The sequence below is a fragment of the Bacillus rossius genome, chromosome 14, assembly GCF_032445375.1.
Source record: "Bacillus rossius redtenbacheri isolate Brsri chromosome 14, Brsri_v3, whole genome shotgun sequence".
Classification (NCBI taxonomy): domain Eukaryota; kingdom Metazoa; phylum Arthropoda; class Insecta; order Phasmatodea; family Bacillidae; genus Bacillus; species Bacillus rossius.
This window is the reverse complement of record NC_086341.1, coordinates 5,784,712-5,806,067: the sequence shown is the minus strand read 5'-3', so window position 1 is coordinate 5,806,067 and position 21,356 is coordinate 5,784,712. Positions and strand designations below refer to the sequence as shown.

At 36.0% G+C, this 21,356-nt stretch overlaps 1 protein-coding gene across 9 annotated transcripts; it reads right to left on the bottom strand.

Annotated features, from left to right (window-relative positions):
* Positions 1-5,542: 5,542 nt before the first annotated feature.
* LOC134539071 (tRNA 2'-phosphotransferase 1) lies at positions 5,543-21,352 on the bottom strand. Of its 9 annotated transcripts, none has more exons than XM_063380792.1 (5): positions 18,242-21,352; positions 14,635-15,004; positions 13,138-13,369; positions 11,870-11,977; positions 5,543-5,911 (listed from the first exon to the last, which is right to left on the bottom strand). In XM_063380792.1, the coding sequence occupies exons 2-5, from the start codon at positions 14,887-14,889 to the stop codon at positions 5,874-5,876; spliced, it is 633 nt and encodes a 210-aa protein (XP_063236862.1). In that variant the 5' UTR covers positions 14,890-15,004; positions 18,242-21,352; the 3' UTR covers positions 5,543-5,873. The 9 variants fall into 9 exon arrangements, with proteins under 9 accessions (XP_063236862.1, XP_063236865.1, XP_063236864.1 ...); XM_063380795.1 differs by having other exon boundaries at positions 18,246-21,352; XM_063380794.1 differs by having other exon boundaries at positions 18,250-21,352.
* Positions 21,353-21,356: the final 4 nt, after the last annotated feature.

Genomic DNA, 21,356 nt, shown 5'->3' with positions numbered 1-21,356 from the left:
ATGATGTATAGGCTAGAAGTGTTTCGTTGTAAGTTGTTTATGTTTTTGTTAGTTAAATTCTACCTCGGTTTTAAAAATATTTTTTTGGGATTTGTAAACATTATTAAGGAGGTACACTATAAAATCGATAAGCATTGAGAAAAGTGGGAAGGATAGTTTTTGTGTGTAGAGGGAATTTACTCCAAGGGAACAGAGAGACAAAATTAATGTTTTCATTAGGGCGAGGGACCCTAAGGTGAGGCGTTGTGTCCCTGGGAAGAAAGGGAATTGTAGCGCAGACCATAGGAGATGGGCTGACTACGGAATTAAGGGTCAGGAGAATCCTGAGAGTTGTGAGTAGTTTGGGGCAGGAGTTCCCCATGGTAGTACCGAAGTGGCTATCCTGTATGGGATAGGGTACCATTTCAATGAAGTTTGTTGGTGGGGTTAGAGCCCCCTGTGTAGTGGGCCTATAGCAGATAGGCACTACAGTGAAATTTTTGGTTATTTTGTGAGGTAAATTCCCTGGAGGTTAAGTAAGATTGGATTCAGTTAGGAAGGAGGGAAATGAGAAACATTGCTGTAGAGAGTTAGTGTACTTGCCTAATGTGAAATTGAATTTTACTAAATTAATTTAGGAGAAAGTTTTGTTCGGTAAATAAATAATAATGGAAGATAGCTAGATAATTAATTAATTTTTTTTGAGTAAGGTGTTTTAAGTAATGAAATAAAATAAGGTGAAGTAATTTGAATAATTGGGGAGGAGTTTCTTTAAGAGTTTAGATAATTGTTTTTGAATTTATTGAGATATTCAATCAGTGAAGTTTGAGTATGAGAGATACAGTGAGATTTTAAGGAAATCGGTTGTTTTTAATTAGGACAAATGAGATTTTATGATTAAGAGTCAGTAAGCATAGTTAAAATTTACGACATGATATTTGTTGACAGTTTACAGTTATTAAGGAGAAAACAGAGTAATCTATTTATTTTTATTTTAATGGTTTGAAGATAAGATTATGAATTTTTTTTGGAAGTTTCTTTGGCATGTTGGAATAATTTTTTTTGATTTTTAGAATTTACAGAGAAAATTTAATTGATTTACATTAGTTTGGAAGTATGGAGGTTTAGTGTTCGATTAGCCCTAACTTGATGGTCGGATCCCAAAAGAATGCCGTAAAACCGATAGCCAATTGAGAGGAATGCGGTAGGCGCTTGTGTAGAGAGGGGTTGTGGGAAAACTCCTTGGGACTGATGGCAGATCAGGGGCCCTAAATAGTGTGTGATGCTGTAAAACCAGTGCAGGGAAAGCCTGGTATGCTTAAATTTTTGGGCACAGGTTAGGTAAACCTGGGGTTCCATGGGATTTAGTCATGTTAGCTGCTGTGAGACATTAAGATTTCCAGGCTCCATAGTAAATTCAATGTAAATTTTTGTTTTCTTAAAATAATAAATTTGTTTTTAATTTATTTGAGATATTTGATTTGTAACAGTGAATACAGACCCCGAGGAATAAGAGTTGTCATGCTGTGAGAGGAGAAGGTGGTAGGCCTAAAAGGGTACAGGCACCACAGAGGTTATTTGTATTGCATAATTTAAATATAAGGAAACTTGAGAATTTGAAATTTTGTTGTTGGTTTGTACACCCATAAGAAGAGTATAGGCAGAATTTTTATTGTTATGAGATGTCTAATTTAATTGAAAAGAAGAAAGTTTAAAGATGCAAGGTAACATTATTATTGTAATAATTGAAAGAGATTAAGAGGTAGAGAGAAATAGGCAGTTTTTGTTTGTAAGTACTAAAGTTTACATATAGAAATTTAGTAACTAAGAATGAATAATAAGTTAAGTCTAGTGTAAAAGTTTTTTTAAGTTTGTTAAGTTAAGAGTCACAAGTAAATTTTTTTTTTAGAGAGAATGTCTTTGATAGGAAGTATTAGAAACTTATGGGAATTTTAGGGTAACATAAATAATGTAGGTAATGAATAATAAATAGATGGTAGGTCTTAAGTTAGGATTAACATTTGAAGCAGAATTTAATTAAGAAGAAGGAAAATAAATAGGCCTAATGAAAAGAACAAAAAAGGATTTTATGGTAAAGCATTTTTTTTTAAGTAATAAACAATGAATAATAATGTTGTTTCAGGGTAATGTGTACTAATAATACAATTTTTTTTTTAGGACCAAAGAACAGGAATTATGTAATTTAAATTAACATGTATTTTTGAAACTGTTACAGATTCCTTAAGATGAGCTGAGCAGCAGTCCAGTTTACAAGATGACAAGAGTTCGAGAGACAAGATACAAGATCACTGAAACAAGAGCCAAGACTGAAGATTCAAGAGAAGAGAAAGCTGGCAGCCATGGACTTACAAGTGGAGATTAATAAGGTCATGTAAAGTTTTATTTTTTTTTATGGAAGACAGTAACTGGAGTTTTTTTTGTTATAAACATTATTTACAGAACTTTTTAGGTTATAGTAATGTAATGGAACTAGTGAGTTGTGGTAGCTGTCAAAAAGAACTAATACCTTAAGTTTAATTTTTAAAGTTAATTTTCTTAATTTACAGAGGGATTAGTAGTTTTTTTTAAACCTTATTTAGGTTGGAATTTAAATACAATAGCTTATTATAAATGTGTACGAACAGTTCAAGTTCACCGTACTGATAGGTAGGTCAGATGATCTTATTGATTTTGATGATTTGTTGTTTTGAGTTGATTTTTAGGTGTTGTGAATTAGACAATGAAATAGTTTTGAAAACTTAAATTATTTCAAGCTAAGAAATAGTAAAGTTAATTGTAACTCAAAGGACACCAGAATTTAATTTTTTTTGAATTAGTAATGTTTGAAAATTTTATACTTTACAAGAAAGGTTATAAACAAACAGATCGGATGGAACAAGGATGCAGTAAATCACAATTTCATTTAGAATTATTGATTAGCTTTTGAGGTTATGAAGTAAAAGTAATTATAGTTTAAAAGTTTGAATAAAAAAAAATGGTTTTTTTTTAATTTGTTTGAAATAGAAAGTTTAAAAGTTAATTAGTCATGATCTAGGTGGGTGATGGGGTGGGAATTGGCCACTCTTTTTCCCTATAACCTCCCTAACATGGCCTTCTATTACATCTAACAGAAAAAAAAAAGAAGAAAAAGAAGACTTATTATTAGTTAGAATGTTTTTTTATGAAGATACCTGATGAACTTTTACTGTTTGGAAGAATAGAAGCAAGGTTAGTCAGATATTTTTACTCAGAAGAAGAAGAAGATAAAGCAGTTTTATGACTCGACAAGCCAGAGATTGGTGTTTCCCCTCTGCGCTTCTATTGACTACGTTGTTTACTCTCATGGGATAGCTGGTTCGGCACCATGGAGAGAGATTGGTGGGCATTGTGGTTGCCCCCAGAAGAAAAGAAGAGTAGAAGAGGTTATGGGTGGGTCATGTGAACTGACCTTCAACCCAGGTACTTCGTGGGGACTATTTGCTGTATAGAGAAGATCAAGACTCAAGAGTTAGGGAAAATCATTTGAGGTCATGTTTCCCTTCCTTAAGTTTTTCCTATCAAATTATTTGCCTGATTAGATTATGCTAAGGGTGGGATACTTTATGTTAGCAGTTGAATTAATTAATTTTATTTTTTTGTGTGTTTGCATCCTTGCCCATCGATTGCAGTTTAGTAGTTAGTTTTGTATTTGTCAGGCGTGATGGTAATGCCTGTTGATGATGTTTCAGAATTGTAATCTGTTCGTGATGAGGATGGCACAACTCCGAAGCAGATGTGGGGAGAAGTTGTGAGCTGCCCTGGAAGCCAGTCCAGTAGCTGTTGGAGTTGAGTGGTGTTTGCTGATGGCCAGCCCAGGGAGCTACTCTTCTCGACAACACTGACTTCGAGGAGTTGCACCAACCTTCACGAGATAAGAGTTTAATTAATTGAAACACTGTAAGGACACTTAATTTTTTTTGAAGAACGAAAGAAGTATGGTAATAAACGGAAACCGAAAAAAAAAAAATAATAATAATTATCAAGAATTCGCACATTGTTTAACGAATACTGAGAAACTAAGAACAGTAATTTAATTTGTAAAGAGAGCTTCACTAACAGAACAATTTTTTTAGAATTGAGAACTCGAGCCTCTGAAGGTTCCTGTGAGAACAAACCAGATAAAAGTTTTACATTTAATTTTATGAATACTTGTTGTTTTAAAATAAATCTTATGCAGAATCTAGATGTATGTTCAGACAGCAAGGAACTAAGAAAATTATTATTTTTGTGAAATGAGGAATTTATAGTTATGGTTTAATGGAAAAAGACAATTTGTAATTTTGAGGTAGCTCGATGGGGCTCGAGCTCTGTAAGGGGAGGGTTATGTCGCGGGTTGAAATTTTGCAGGGTTGTTGAAATCAAATTTAGGGACTTTACTGACGGGACTCTGGGCTGGCTGCTCTGTTCACTCGTCAGCGCAAGTGGCGTGACCATGTAATTGGGGCACGGGGCCGGCGCGGCGCGCTGCGGGCTTGCAGAATTTTGTTTGTTTGTTTGGCCGCGCGCTGGCGCAGCCACGGGCCGCAGTTACTGGGGCGCGCTGTCGTAACAAGCCGCGCGGTGTGGCCTGCACATTGGGGTAGAGGGGGGGTAGTCTTCCCAGATGTTCTAGTTAGTTGTTTAGTAAATTTGACTTCAATAACGAGCTTTTGTTATGGTAGGCGCGGCAGGGCGCGCGAATTTAAGCGCAAGTGAGTGATGACTCGGGGCTCACTCAGGCGGAGGCTATGCGTCTCACCTGTGGTCACGAGTTGTTAGTTCGTTCGTGATGTAGGAATTCAAGCTTTCGGGCGGAGGCTATGGCCCTCGTCAGGGGTCACGCGTCATAGTTTTTAAAATGTAATGTTCGTTCGGGATTTCAAGGGCAGGAGAGGCCCCTACGTTATTTTTTTAAAGTAATCGATCAAGAAAGGCTTTTCGGAAAATGTGAGTATGGACTTATCTTTGTTTTAATTTTAAGTATTAATTATGATTTGAGGTATTCGGAAGGACTAGGGAAGTGTTTAGTGAAGTTCTCTCATTCTCTCTCTTGTAAGGTCGTTCAATCGTTAAGGAAGTAAAGAGATTATTGTTTTAAATTGTAATCCCGCTATTTAAATGTTCTTTAAAATGATGTTGAGTATTTGACTTTAAGAATAAAATAATTTTAATTAAGTATTATGTTATTTTGCAAAATCTCCTTAGTTCAGCTCTCACCAGACATCCTGTACGGGATGACGAACCTATGGTCCTAGGTACAGTAAAGTATTTTATGAAGTTAAGACTAGTTGATGCCAAGCGAGTTGTTTCTATGTAAAGAGCTACGATTCTCGCCCCCCCCTCTGAAGGTGGATCGTGACAGAAATGGCGGTGGCACCGGCTAGGTGCACGTGACAATATTAAGAAATTTAAAAAAAAATTACTAGGTACTTTGTTGAATTTTCCGATAAGAGTATGTGGTTATTTAATTTTAACTAATGCAACTTCTATTTTTTTTAAAAAAAGGATACCCTTCATAACAGATAAACCAAAGGAAACAAAACACTTGAAAATTCTAAAATACTTTATCTACAGTTTAAAGCATATAGTATACAAAGTATTATTTTCATTTGAAAAACTTATTTAGTTCTTCACTTTAGATAGTAATATTTAAGAACCAACAAAAAAAGTTCAACTTCATTGCTGTACAAACACAAATAAGTAAAAAAAAAAAGATATATATATATTCTTATTTTTTCATTAAATAACTGAGATTCGAAAGAGATTTCATTAAGGTGTCTTCAACTTCCTGCATTATCTTAAAATCATCAAAGTACACTACATGCACAAAAACCATACTGACGTTCAATTTTGAAGCCGTCTTTCGTCACATTAATTTACGTATCTTTATCATCTTGACTCATTATTATTTTCCCTGGAAAAAAAAAAATAATTCAGTCCAATTACGAGACAAAAAAATTAAAACTACCATAAACAAAACATAGTTAAATTAAGTTTCTTAAGAAGCACACGTCCAAACATATTTAACCCCTGCACTGAAATTTATTGAAAATAAGAGCATAAAAGAACAGTCATTGAAAAAAAAATTTATATTTTGACAAATGTCCTGGTTGTCTCCCTTAAACCCACATTCAGGGCATCACGTGACATATCGGAGTTGCGCTCAGGATACGTTCAGCTCTCATGTTCGTTGTAAACGGGCACCACTACATAAAAGTAGGCATTTGGACTCCGGTGGGACTCAACAATTCTCTACTAAGGTGGACACTCAGTGATCCGTTGTATCCATCTGACCGCCAACAAGCAGAGCGATTTACTAAGATCCATATGTCTGTCCATTTTGATGCTGCCAACAGACTTGAAGGCTTGAATGGTGTTGAAAATTTCTCTTTTATAGGTAGGGTAGACTGGCTATCACGAAATATAAGCACTTATATAACATTAAACTCTTTTCTCTCTCTCTGATATTTATTAATATATTTAGAGTTTTACCATACATAATTAAGTACACTTCTATTACTCGTTCAATTTTTGTAACAAAAATGAAACTAAAAAAGGGTTCAAAAAATGCTTTTAGATAGCAAAGGTTGTCAGCAATACTTCGCCAAAATTTTGGCGGTTTTAATTTCATTCGTCCGTCCGTCGAAAGTTAAATCTTTGGAAGCTTTTGACGAATGGACAGAATTTTGCAGGCTTTCTTATCAGCTGGAAGCCACGTGATTGACGGACAGTTAGGAAGCTGACGGACACGACGGACGACGGATCACTGTCCAGCTTCAGTAAGAAATTCATTAATTGACAAAGACCTGGTCCGTTCTTCATGTGGAACAAGCATAATCGCTCACCTATCATCAGGACTTGTTACCGGTGTCACCACTCTACTTTTAAAGCTTCCCACACACTGTACCTGTAAGACACCATCACGGTGGTCAAAGTAATAACACGTTTAACAAAACGTTTAATTCTATGTTCTTGTCTACAAGCGCTTGCTACAAAGAATACTTTAATTATGGATAAAACAGCCTACTTCACGAATTGGTATCCTGGGAATTCAGTCACCCTCACGGCTGAAAAGAACTGTTTTAAGTCTGTAAGTTGGGAAGAATAATTTATACAAGATATCTTAATGCCCATGACAGGCACAAATGATAGTAAGAATATGTTTAAGAGCATAATAATAAAATGAACATAATTTTGGATCAACCGATGCCAAGCGAGGAAGTACTCAGGGATGATGAGCACGTCCTGTTTGATGGTATGTCGGACCGGGTGGAAACAGCACAATATGGCGACTGGAAAATACCTTCGCACCCCTGCAGATGACCGTTAAATTATACTGTAATCGTGCAGCATGCAGATCTAGTGTTAAACATAATCAGTTAGTGAAAAATTACCCTGTAATTAGAAAAAAAAAACACGAACACATTACATTACTGTTTAAGATACTGTGGTTCAAAATCATTACCATGCAGAGATATACATTGTAAAATGTGATAGTACACCAGGCGGTTATTAAACAAAACACACAAAAAAAAAAACCTAAGGCAACATCCACTCAAAAGAACAGACTTTGGGGTTGAAAAGAAAATCACATGTTGCTAAGCTTTTTTTTAATTTTTTTTTTGTAATTTGTTTGAAGTAGGTACACATTAGAGATGAGCGGTATTACCGATAACCGGTAAAAATAACGGTTACGAAAAAATAACCGTTACGTTACGTTCCTGGATCTCTGATAACCGGTTACCAAGAACGAGCAACGAGAGAATATAAACTGAGCGTGGTTGAACACATCGTCCGATCTAGCGACGAAATACAATACTATGATTCTAGCTTTTGTGTAGTAGCTAGCAAGGAGGAGGCTAGATGTCGCCATATGTGCATTTATTTTGCGTAAAACCTGCTGAAACGAAGTTTTACATATTAAGAGTTATGACGATTGGACATAATAACACTAATCAGAGTTTTGTTTATTAATTTACGATCCCATGTCGAGTAATCGAAACTCATTTGCTATAATTAATAACGAATAGTTAAAAGTCTTTCTTGGAAAACGTTCATAAATATAAAGATCTCATACCGTTATATCGATTTTAACGAAAATGTCGATACCATATTTTACCTAACAGTTCTCGGTATTTAATAACTGTTTAGCGTTTAGAAGTTCTTGGGAATTGTTGAACATACACAGTTCTTGCTATCGATAGTATCGATTTTCAGACAGCTACAAGTATTTAAATTAACTGTCTAATATACATTAAGGTAAATGTACCAGTAGTCGTCATGCTAAGAAGAGTTTTAGAAAAAAAAAATTGTGTACATAACCTCGTAGGTGTATTACTGCCCCTACATGTTTGTTTTTAACCTCAAACTTTACTCTAAAATGCTATCCAACACTCTTCGATAAACACAAATTGTTTTTGTAGATTTATAATTTTGAAAAAAGTGTGATTTCGAGCCAGTAGTCGTCATGCAAATTTTCGTGTTTGCCAGTGTTCGTCACATGTTTGTGCCAGTAGTCGTCATGTGCGATTTCGGCTGGATTAGTTTTAATTCATGGATCCAGAATGATAGTATTGTACTATTTGGGCTTCAAATTTTATTTGGTACTATATTTTAAACATCAAAATGGCATTTCATAAAGATCGTTCAGTAATATAATGAATAATCCTCATTAAATTTTGAATTTACTTACAGCACTCACGGAACAAAGAGGGACAGCACAACTAACATGAAAATATTAGAGCTGTAGCAAACCGTATGTATTCGTTACTGAGTAACGGGTGTGCCGACTAGTAACGAGTAACGAAACGTTACACACGGCTGTATTTTGTTACTCGCATTGCTCGTATATTTTACGCATGCGCGCGCATATTCGACGAATTTACGTTACAAAGAACGATGTTTGTTTATTAATAAAGTATAATTTGGAAATTCCTCGTCTAAGTTTTTTTTACTGTTTATTAAAGGTATTATGTGTGTAGACAAAGTTTGAGATTGGAACAGAAACAACGTAACAAAGTATTTTTTTACAAATTAGAAATATGTATGTTTTTGTTTTTCACTATCGCGTATTTTCACGTTTTTTTTGTTCTTATCTTAAAAGAGATATTATAAAGCCGCTCTAATGAGATTTAATTGTTTCTTGGTTAACAAAAACTGTTTAAGTATCAAATATTGTTAATTGTTTATATTCTATTTATTATTATTTACGCGACGTCATACTGTACGCGTACGCAATACGACTCGATTCGTTGCTGCAACATAACATAGCATGTTATGCAGTATCACAAGTAAAATTTAAAAATGAATCAGGGCCCATCTTCCTACCCAAGGGCGATTTGCCTTTGTGTTTATCGGACAATGTGTTCCTTGGCACACTATTTTTTTCCGCTGCTCATTTTATACTCCTACCATTCGCTACATCTTTAAGAGCAGCTTCCATGGCTGACTCTTCATACAACAGTATTTTCCGTTTTGGCATTTTGCCCTGTAATTAAAGAACGAGACACATTACAATGTTTAATTTACTTATTAATGTCAAAATATATATCGAATGACCCCTAAATTAATGTAAACAACAATGCCTACACAATTTCTGCAATCAATAAAGTAAAGTAATTTCCGACCCAGAAGTCGTCATACACATGCATCGGAAGTCGTCATAGGTGACGACTACTGGATCTGATCATAATAACGTACTTTGTCTATTAACAACAAAGAACCAATATTATTTAAGAACTTTAGGGTGTAACTTAGCACAACTTTAAATAAAATATTAAATGTACCAGTGCTCATCAGGTATGACGAACACTAGCAATACAAGGTTTTTATTGATCCAGTTTTCGTCACCCTAACTAAATCATACAAAGAAAACGTATTTTTTTAAATAAACACTTTCACCTCTTCAAGAACATTTAACTAACACATTCAGCACAAAACATCACGAATAAACATGAAAAATTACAGAATTAGAAGTAAAAATGTCCACAAACGTCCTTAGTGTTTTAGTATAGGAATTCCCCTATTTATCTTCACTGCTCTACGAACTTTTGATGCACGGACTTTTTTTGATTGAAAATAGTGTTTGTTCCGAAAACTATTGTGGTAATTTCAGCTAGAACGTCGACCAAATTTTTGTCAATACTTAAGTTGGCGATATATTGAGCTACTTCTCTATTATTTACATTTGAAGTTGCTAGTGACGACCATTGGAGCAGTGACGAGTACCGGTGCACTTACCTTATCTATTCACATTTCTAGGTTATACAATATTCGTTTAGCAGTTTATTTTTTATCTTCTTCAAATAGTTAAGTTCCAGTTACAAACTGCCTTCAGTTTTTTTTAAAGTATTATTATTTTCGGTAATGTACTAACGTGATGTTTTAAAGAGCTTTTGAGACAACCATACAATGAATACTAAATAAAACAGACGGAAAACAAGTAACATTTGGAACTTTTTTATTCCGGTCAGTACTGAGCATGCACTGTGCAAAATTTGTAAGCATGAGTTGCGTTACAAAAGCACAACAAATAATTTACGAAAACACTATCGTCTGAAACATATCGTAATTTTACCAGTGAGCAGACCTACTTCAACTACCAGCACTGAAAATGTAACAATTATTAATCCAGCGAATGTAAGTAATAATTATTTTTTAAATTTAAATTACAAGTGTTAGATTCCAGTGTTATAAACCGAACAGAGCTATCTGCTATTATTTGAAGTAAACATTTTTGTACTTGCAATCACATAATTTCGAGATCGACAGATCAGTTCTCGATTCGCGATCGACCGAAACAGTTCTCTATTCGCGATCGAGAGAAACAGTTATTTATTCCCAATAGCCCGAAAGAGTTCTTTATTCGCGATCCACCGAAACAGTTCTTATTTCCCGATAGCCCGAAACAGTTCTTATTTCCCGATAGCCCGAAACAGTTCTTTATTCCCGATAGCCCGAAACAGTTCTTTATTCCCGAAACCCCGAAACAGTTCTTTATTCGCGATCAATCGAAACAGTTATTTATTCCCAATAGCCCGAAAGAGTTCTTTATTCGCGATCCACCGAAACAGTTCTTATTTCCCGATAGCCCGAATTAGTTCTTTATTCGCGATCGACGGAGTTATCTGCTCGCGGTCGACATTTTAACCAATTCTTGATTATCTAACACTATTAGGAAGTGGCAGGTAGGTTAAAATAAAGCATATACACATCAAATTTTAGCAAAATATGAGCTAAATTTTGTCAAAGGTTTCAATCATTGTCACTCTGACAATACTTCATAATCATGCAAATAATCAATGTGTTTGAATCAAACTGTATATAATTTCATATACAATCGTAACTAAAATTATCATTAAAAAAATAAAATTACCATAATTTGATGAATTAGTGTGGGATGGAAGACAGATTATTACGTTTAATAACTGGCAACGATAACCATTTAAATAACCGGTTATTGAGATGGAACCGTAACTGCCATTACCGGTATTGAAAAGTAACGATTTCACTCATCTCTAGTACACATATACAAAGCATCGCTCTCTAACCATCTATATATTTCTCCCTCTTTCTGTCTCTCTGTGTGTATGTTTGTGTGTGTGTATCACTATCCATCTCTCTTCACATCTCTGTTTCTATGTATATATATATATATATATATATATATATATATATATATATATATATATATATATATATATATATATATATATATATATATCTCTTAATCTCTCCATATTAACATCTCTCCTGCTCCTCAACCCTGAGCTGACAGCTCATAAAAGACATCTGGCCCGCACTACGCAACACCAGCCAAACCGACGTGCAACTACGACCTCACTGGAAAACACGAGCAGTCGCTGGAACTTACTTGGCGACACTTGCACAACTTTGCTGAAGTACTTTGGCCTGATGTAGCCCTGGTCGTCGCCGGGGCTCAGGATGACGTTGTTGACGGACCGATAGAACTTCAAACCATCTGGAAGAAAACCGCGAGCGCTGCAACTGGCGATAACGAACTGTTTATTCCCAGACATCCCTCCGTGCTGTCACTGCTGAGCTGTTCCCCAGAAGAAAACCAACTAAGGTCCATCTCGCCCGAGACAGGAGCGAGCCCAGCTTTGAATTTTGGGAAGGGCGATTGGGAGTAGGGGGAAAGGAGGGGGGGGATGACCAGAGGGTTCTTGTACAGCTTTCATGTTTAAAGTAGGGAGTTTTCTTTTTCTTCGTGCATAATACAGAAATTTCTGTGTTAACAAACAAAGTAAGGGAAAATACTGTGTGAGCTCAAAAGTAAGATACTTAAAAAGTGTTTGGATTTCAACAAATGAACTACACTATGTAGCTAGAAAACATACATCAGGGGGGACTTGAGATGATTCATTGTTAAATGCCTCTCCACTAGGTAAAAAAAAAAAAATTAATAATTTATTTATTTATTAACAAAGATCTGTGTCTACCCATCATTAGTTAGGACACTTTTATGGTGGCCACGAAAAAACTAAAAATGAAAAAAAAAAAATTACAAAAAAAAAACACAACTGTACAAATACAGACATATAGTCACTGCATGTAAAATATAAGCAGGCTCCGAAGGAAAAACATCACCACATGAAGGCGGGCACCGCCTAAAAGAAGCAATCCATGCAGGTACGCTCCGCCCGCCAGCAGTTACAAACCAACCAGTCAGCACTTCGCACTTACAGGGAACACATGATGGCTCAAAACAGAGGGTTGTATACACAAAAAAAAACATTGACCCAACAAACACAACTACAATCACAGGTATTAAGAAACTTTGTTATAACAAGAAAACATACAACTGAATCAGTTATGACAACAAATATGATTAAGCATAGCTGTTATAGTACACCAACAGTAGATAAGGAAATAGATGGAAAAAAAAAGTTAACATTATTGTAGGGCAGAACCTTCATTAATTGAGGCTCTCTTTGTGTTTATGGAACTTAAAAGAAATAGGCTTTCTTTGTGTTTATGGAACTTAAAAAAAATAGGCTTTCTTTGTGTTTATGGAATTTTAAAAAATAGGCTTTCTTTATGTTTATGTAACTTTAAAAAATAGGCTCTCTTTGTGTTTATGTAACTTTGAACAAATAGCCAGTAGGGATGAGTGCGCACCTGCCAGAGCCCTGCCCACGTCGACATAGACGTACAGCTCGCAGGAGCGCCTCATCCCGCTGACGACACCCGCCTGCCCCGGCTCGCCCGGGCTCAGGTGGACGTGCAGCCGGTCCCTGCGGTGCAGCCCCTCGCGACGGATCGCGTCCCAGCTCCTGGAGAAGGTGCCGTGGATGGCCACCGGTGCCTCCGACCCGCGGAGGATCGGCACCAGCTCCAGGCTGCACACCGCCTGGAACACGGCGCAGCGATCGACGAGGGCCTAAACGTCTCGCCCAAGCTACGTCGACTCCGCACCGGGCTAGGGAACCCTCGGAGCCTGCTCCACGGAGCACCACCACCGAGTACGAGTCCTACCCAACAAGAATCCAGGGCCTTGGAGGCAGGGGCGTAGCCAGGGGGGAGGGGGTTAGGGGTTAAACCCCCCCCTAGCACAAAATCTTTAATTAATTTCTTATTCATCACTCAAACAAATTTCATATTAAAATTAATAAAATTTTTACCATTACAATATTTAAATTTAAGTACCGAAAACTGCTAAAATAGCACTATTTTACACCTTAAAATTCAAATTTTCCCAGGGGTGGACCCTCCCACCCCCTCGCTTCAATACGGGGGAGCCATGCTTCTTAACACCCCCCCATACACAAATCCTGGCTACGCCACTGCTTGGAGGAAACCTCAGCGGGACACTGTTCAATCTCTTATGGACACAACTAACAGAGCTTCACGCCAGGGAACTGGTATGTCCACCTCACAGACACAGGTGCGACATGCCCCGTCCCATGCAGCTGTGACAACAGCCGCCGATTAGACTAAAAATATTTTCGGTTCTGAAAAAAATACAACCACATATTATTTTCGTGAATTTATTTGCTACCAACATAGATTAACATAATTTAAGATAGATAGTTTGATATACGTTACACAATAATTTCTTTTCAGCAAATTTGTCGGTATTTGTAGGTATAGGTTCGAATCCCAGTCCATTCATTCTGACTCTTAATTTTCCAAAATAAATCCAGGCAATACAGGCCCAAGGCAGATTCCTTGATAAATTTCCTGAACTGTACGGTGTTTGCGAGGTTCCCACACTGTGCCGCCAGTAAGTTTTCCCTGTCCAGCCAAACATTATTTCCCTGTCTCAAAAATCAGTCTAGCAAGATAAGATGAATATATAGTTAACTACTTATATGTATGCAAACACATTTTAACCACACATACATAACATGCCACGTGTAAAACTGATCATAATTTTTTTTTCCTGCACAATAGGTACACAAGTTTACAACCTTACTACATATTCCCAACGACAAAAACCAAGGCTGTCTGCCCCTGTAATATTAAACCACTAAATTTGACCAAACTTTGAAACAATACATGGTAAAAAATTCCATACCTATCACATATCCAAGGCAAAGTATGCTTTCCCATGATTTAAAAGCTCAAATAAAGAAATAAAAAAAAAATTCAATGTTTTTCAAACACACAGCTTACCTTAATGGAGTGTCCCTGGTTGGCTCTTATTCGTAGTTTTCCTGTGGAGGCATCTTCTACGAGGGTAAATCTCTGCTTGTCATTTTCTGCCACAACCCGTTTGATATCATCCACAACGAACCTACCACAAAACGATCTGTGCTGCAGAAGCGTCGAAACGTCCACGAAACCTTCCTCGCTGATTTCCAGACCTTCCTTCTCCGCTCGGTGCCGCAGGATTCCCGACAGTAATTTACTGAGAACGATATCCGACATGACTGTTTTCAGACAAGTTTGAAATAAAAATTACTAAGAGTTTATAATTCTTGCACTGCTTATACTGGCTAATACTTCACTTCTGTTAGCAGCCATCAGGAAACATGGTCCAAGCCTGCAATCACACATTAATCCTTTAAACGAGGCACTCATAAAACAGCTGACTAAAACTAGGGATTTAATTCCTGTGTGTGAAATTGAAAGAATCAAAGACATAAATGGCAGGAGTTTTACCTAAATCTCCTATAGAATATTTATTGAATATGGTGACAATAGTTTGAATTGATTATCAGACAATCATCAAGAATTTTTTGGAGAGTGGTTATGCAGGGGTGCCCACAAGGGGATGTGATAAAATATAATACTAAAAAAGTATAATATTATAAAATTATTGAGTAAATCATTGAGAAAATGGCATAAAAAATTTCGGGGGGGGGGGGGGGGGTGCATATCATTAGGTTAGGGGGGGGGGGGGGTGAGTCATTGTGTTTAGGGGGGGGGGGGGTGCGCACCTCTGGGTTATGTGTCCTACAATCTAGTCTTAAATGTTAAAATGGTTGATAGTAGAAACAGTTAACAATTTTTATGACAGAAAATGATTTAATAATATAGAATTAATGAAATATATGGGTATGGGGAAACGAATACGCAATTAAAACACACTGGCTGAAGGCAACTTTCGCAATGTCTACTAATCGCGAGAAATCCGAGTGAAACCTCGCTACGAGTAGAACCCAGATCACCTCGGTGGGAGGCGAGTGATGTGACCACTCCAGCCAATGACCCCAGAAGATACACCTGTTACACTCCAAAGACCGCCGGACTAACTCAGATATTTCACGTTTTGGTCTTTGAAGGGTAACTCACAGGATACACTTGCATACTCGGATGCTTAAAAAGTGAGGTTGTTTCCCTCCGAATATTAGTTATGGCCAGTGGCGTAGCCAGGATTTGTGTATGGGGGGTGTTAAGAAGCATGCGCCCCCCCCCCCCCCCCGCCGTATTAAAGCGGGGGGTCGGGGGGTCCTCCCCCGGGAAAATTTGGATTTTAAGGTGTAAAATAGTGCTATTTTAGCAGTTTTGGGTACTTAAATTTAAATATTGTAAGTATTGTAATTTATTAATTTTAATATGAAATTTGTTTGAGTGATGAATAAGAAATTAATTAAAGATTTGGTGCTAAGGGGGGGGTTCGAACCCCTAAAACCCCCCCCTGGCTACGCCACTGGTTATGGCCGATGTTGAATTTCAATGTCTCTCGAACACAAAAATGTTTTTCACTGTTTATTTATTTATACCTTACGAATTCACGAGACATTTGCCGCCATCTTGCGACCACCAAAATTTACAAGTTGAAACTTATTTTCCTTACAACGAATAAGCTTCATTAATTTGAATCATACACTGACTGGCCGAAAATTTAATATTAAAAACAGTACGAAGTTAAGTCCCGCAGTTGCACTTAACTTTTCGGTACAATACCGAAAGACAATATCCCCGGAAACAATGACGAATTTAGTCCTGCTTTGGCCGATTACCGACGACTGTTGTCACTAAATTCTAATTGTGTCCAAAAAAAAACGAAAAAAAGGTTGATTATAAACCGGTGACGCCCGGACCACAGCCGTGAAATTGACTCTTTAAATCTTCATAATAATGTTTTGAGACACCTACTCAACTACCCACCTCCTCAGTCGCTGTTCAGTAAATGACTAAAAAACCAAAATGACACACTGGTCCCAGGAGAGACAAGGATTGCACCATGACGTAACTTTCGGCCAATCACAGCACAGTATAAAACACTCCCTCCAACACCAGCCAATCACAGAACAAATTACAATGCATGAAAAAAAAAAACCTGTACACACATAACCCGGGGCTTCCCTTGATCTGTCTCTTTTCAAATGCACATCAAAATCGGGGACTCCCAAAATATTTTCTCAGGCTAGTTGCTCTGTCTCTGCCTTACACCGGATGCATCATCATCATTATCGTTTTATCACCTCGGCGTCAAAGTGTCGACGCAGGACGCACACGCACGCCTTTTTCTCACTCTAACTGCCACGCAACTGGCTCTCATGATTGCATCATCCCACAGACAAAATTACAAAAGAAAAATACGTTACAGTGCATTTGCGCAAATAAACAAAATATATAATTAAAGCATAAAAACCATTTTAAAACACATAAAAACGTAATTATTTAGATAGAATTCGGTAAATTTACAGTTACATGGCTGTTTCATAATAAAGCAAATAGGCTTAAACCTTTGAATATATATACTGTATAGAAGTCGCGAGTGGATAGGATTTACTCTACGTTTTTCAGAAGCGTATGATAAGCAGCTTGGGAACTTCACCGCTGCAGTGCGCTGCCGTAACGCCCTGTATCGTCTTAGTTGTTATTTACACGTTAGAGCGCAGCGCTGTCGCCCGCTGTCATTCCCCGCACCCCTCACCAATCATTCGCTGCAGCTCGAGGACGTTCAACGGGAGGGAGAAGGGGTGTTTGAAGAGTTCGACACTTGTCCGCTAGGGACCACCACAAGTCGATGCCCTAGAGATGGTGGCGATTGCGGCGGTGAATTAACCAACTACCTCAAAACCGTATTAGAAATGTTAACCTGGGCTGGCGACTTCTTTACAGTATATATATTCAAAGCTTAAACAATACACAAATATTAGAAACGGTAATTAATTGAGAGAGTACCTTCATAAAACATAAGCAAACATAAATATTAACCTGGAAAACAGTTATAAACTGTAAAATATTATCATCAAAGTTATTTGAAAAGATCAATTGTAATTTTCGATGATTTACCAAATGTACCACAGTTTATTTATTTATTTTCTTAGCACCCAATACTCAGTTGATGAGCAGTGGCTCTCTGAATATAGGGCTTGTCAACATGGTTACAATTTTATAAAATAAATGTATATGATTACATACACTATTTATTTTATAATGTATGTACAATATATACATTAGCTAGCATAAAAGTTATATTACAACTTTCTAATAATGGAAATTATGTTAAACAATTAAAATAAGTATTAATTAGCAGAGTTTGTTGAACATTAGATCAATTAGATCAATTTGTCTATTTCTAGTCCTATTCACATTAGTCACTGTAGTTCACATACCTAATAGTTAAAATTCACTCACTTGTATACACTATGAACTATCTATACAATCACAATTGAACTTTACATTCATGCAATTATTGTTCACATGACACTTCATAGAGCAATACTTCTATTTACACAATCATAATTTATATACCAATTAGACTAGGGTACCTAATGGTTATGAGCTAAACACATTAGTTTAAGTACAAAATTTTATGTCGTACCTACTTACAAAGGCTGAAGATATATTCTTCAATTTCTTGTACACTATATAGATACTGGTTTTCAAAAATGTATTTTATTGTTAAATTTATGTATATCTATTTCAGAAGTAAGTTGTTTAGGTAAATTGTTATACATGACCAGAGTGGAATAGACTTTTTCTAAAGAGTGAGCTGTTATGTTGAATTATCCTCAATTTGTGTGCATTTCTTGTATTGTGTGTGTGCAGTGGCGGATCCAGAATTTTGGTTTGGGGGGGGGGGGGGGGCTTGACCCTGCTAGGGCTAGACTTTATCAAGGCAAATACTAAAACAATAGTGGACCCAGATGCTTTTGGAGGGGGCTTGAGCCCCTTAGCCCCCCCTCTGGATCCGCTACTGTGTGTGTGTCTTCATTTTTGTTATAGTTATTCAGATTTCGTTTAATCAATTTGAGTGTTTGAATGGCGTATTCTGTATAAAATGTTTCAGTTTGATGAGTTTTAAAGTAGGGTCTACAGGAAGTTCTACAATTAATCCCAGAGAGGATACGTACGTATTGCTTTTTTTGTAATTGGAAAATGTTATAACTGTTTGTAGAATTTCCCCAGAATTTGATACCATATATCATCACAGAATGAAAATATGCAAAATATGTCATTTTTAATGTTTTAGGATCCAAAATCAATCGCAAGGCTCTCAGTAAATAGCAGATAGAAGATAGTTTGCCTTCAAGTTTGTTTTGTGTGTTCAGACCAAGATAGTCTTCGATCCTAATTTAATCCTAGGAACTTTACTGCAATTGCTTCTTTGATTGGCTTAGAGTTATATTTTTGAATGATTTGTTCTTTGGATTTGTTTAGTTTGTTAAATTGTATAAATTGGGTTTTATCTACATTAAGTATTAATCTATTAATACGAAACCATTTTTCTAATGTTGATAATGCAGTTTCTGAAATTTGCCTAAGTGTAGTTGTATTACTTTCTCTTAATATGATACTAGTGTCATCTGCAAACAAAGTTAAGTTCCCTAATTTAATATTATCTGGCAGATCATTTATGTAGGTAAGGAATAGAAGTGGTCCTAATATACTTCCTTGAGGGATCCCAGTCTTTATAAGTTCCAAGTTTGATAGAGTTTTTGTACCATTATTGTTTATTTCTACGATTTGCCTTCTGTTACTAAGATAGGACTTGAAAAGTTTTAGGGCCATGTCTTTAATACCTATATTACTAAGTTTTTGCAAAAGTATAATATGGTCAACAAGATCAAAGGCTTTTGAAAGGTCACAAAAGATGCCATAGGCTTGTTCACCTTGATCGAGTGCTTCTATTATTGACTTTGTCAGTTGAAAAACTGCAGTCACTGTAGATTTGTTTTTTTGAAATCCATTTTGTTCTTTGCAAATTATTCTGTTATTTTCTAGGAATTGAGTTAGTAGGTGTCCGTTCAAAAATTTTTGAAAAAAAAAAAAAACTGGTAGTAGGTATGCTAATAGGTCTATAGTTTTGTAATTTATATTTATCTCCCTTTTTAAATATTGGTAATACTTTAGCAACTTTTAGCCTATCAGGAAAGCATCCTTGTTCAAAAGATTGATTTATTATGATTTTGAGAGGTTGTAATATATATTTACCACAGGATTTAATTAAAGAATTTGACAGACCATGTATTTTAAGTTATGATGCCTGATAATTATTTAAACAACGTACATACTGTATTACTGTTAAAACATATTATTCATAAAAACTTAAAGAAAAATTGGGTAAGGCACTTTCCTGCAATGTTACACACCGACAGGTGGAGTGACAAAAGACTGGAAAAAATGCTGCTGTAATACTTCAGAGCTGCAGCTTTTCTGTAGAAACAAAATTCTGAACATGTATTTTTGAGTACTAATAATTATCTTTGTTTATCCTGCAAAATAGTAGTTTTAAACTTCAACAGGATTAAAAATTTCACAGCATGGGGATGAATCTAGTACTTGGAAAAAAAATTGTCATTTCATGAGCAATAATAGTGTTTCACAATTTCACAGTATTTTAAATTTCATTGATCTAACCAACCTTATACTTTCAGTATGATCACCTCAATGTGTGAAAATCTAACCTCCTGAGAAAAAAAATAATTTCTGTGCATATTTATAGATGTTAACACTTTATGATAATGAATTTCCTAGAAAATCAATGTTTCTGTGGAAAAAAATATATGTAAAAATAAATTCTTAACAACCATTAATGTAAGTAAGTAAGTGTTTTCGAGTAATAATATTTTTACAATATTGCAAAGCCAATGTAAGAATCATAAAGTATTAAAGAAACTCAAACATAGCATTTGGGAAATGAAAGGCAAGGTTTTACCCTGCTGTAGTCTTGGTTATCTAATTCTGCAAAATATATATATATATTTTGAATATTTTATCTTTAAATGCCAGTCTGCACCATTGTACTTCCAGGAACACGGGCAAAGGATGACAGGGCACATTCATCTGCCAGCTGGTACTATTTAAATAAAACGCTGCAGGTAGAGAAAGCATTCTGCGCTGGCGCTCCTGAAAGTAGTTGCACAGCTTTGCTATTAAAAACGATGTGGAAAAAGTCAGGATTTAAAATCGCATCTGGAGCGTGATAATTAAACAAGATGCATGGGGTGGGAGTATAGGAAAAGCTTGGTTACAAGGTAGAGCAAGGGAAAACTAAGAACAGGAGGAAAATTTCATGTATAAAATTTTTAGAGAGAACAGGGAAGGGGAAAAACTCACTAGTCATAATAACTTTCGTAAAATAGAATAATTTAGATGGGAGTGTGTTAGCAAAGGATATTATACAGTTCAGGAGAATTCAATTCAATTCAATTCAATTCAATCTATCTGCGAGATCTAAAACCAACAAATTTATAATTATGTCCTTTTTAGTTTTTAGAAATACCCTTAAACCCTACAAAACCAACACAGTAAAACGCCGAGAGTACCACAAGGTCATTCGTAAAACTTCAAATATACTTTACATGATTTATTTGCGTAAATTAAAACGCAATGCAAAATAGAATCATCAAACGTTGAGAAAGTTATTTCATGGGCTATTTTTGTTTACAATACAATACAAAAAAACACCCGCGGCCATTCTTTAAATAAAAAAT

Excerpts from the sequence above, each read along its gene's own strand:
- LOC134539071 (XM_063380790.1), bottom strand. The coding sequence starts at position 21,199 with ATGACCTTGTGGTACTCTCGGCGTTTTACTGT. Across the intron at positions 14,870-21,167 it reads TACTCTCGGCGTTTTACTGT|TAAATTACTGTCGGGAATCC; the intron begins GTTGGTTTTGTA and ends TATCGTTCTCAG. Across the intron at positions 11,978-13,137 it reads CGTGGGCAGGGCTCTGGCAG|ATGGTTTGAAGTTCTATCGG; the intron begins GTGCGCACTCAT and ends GTTTTCTTCCAG.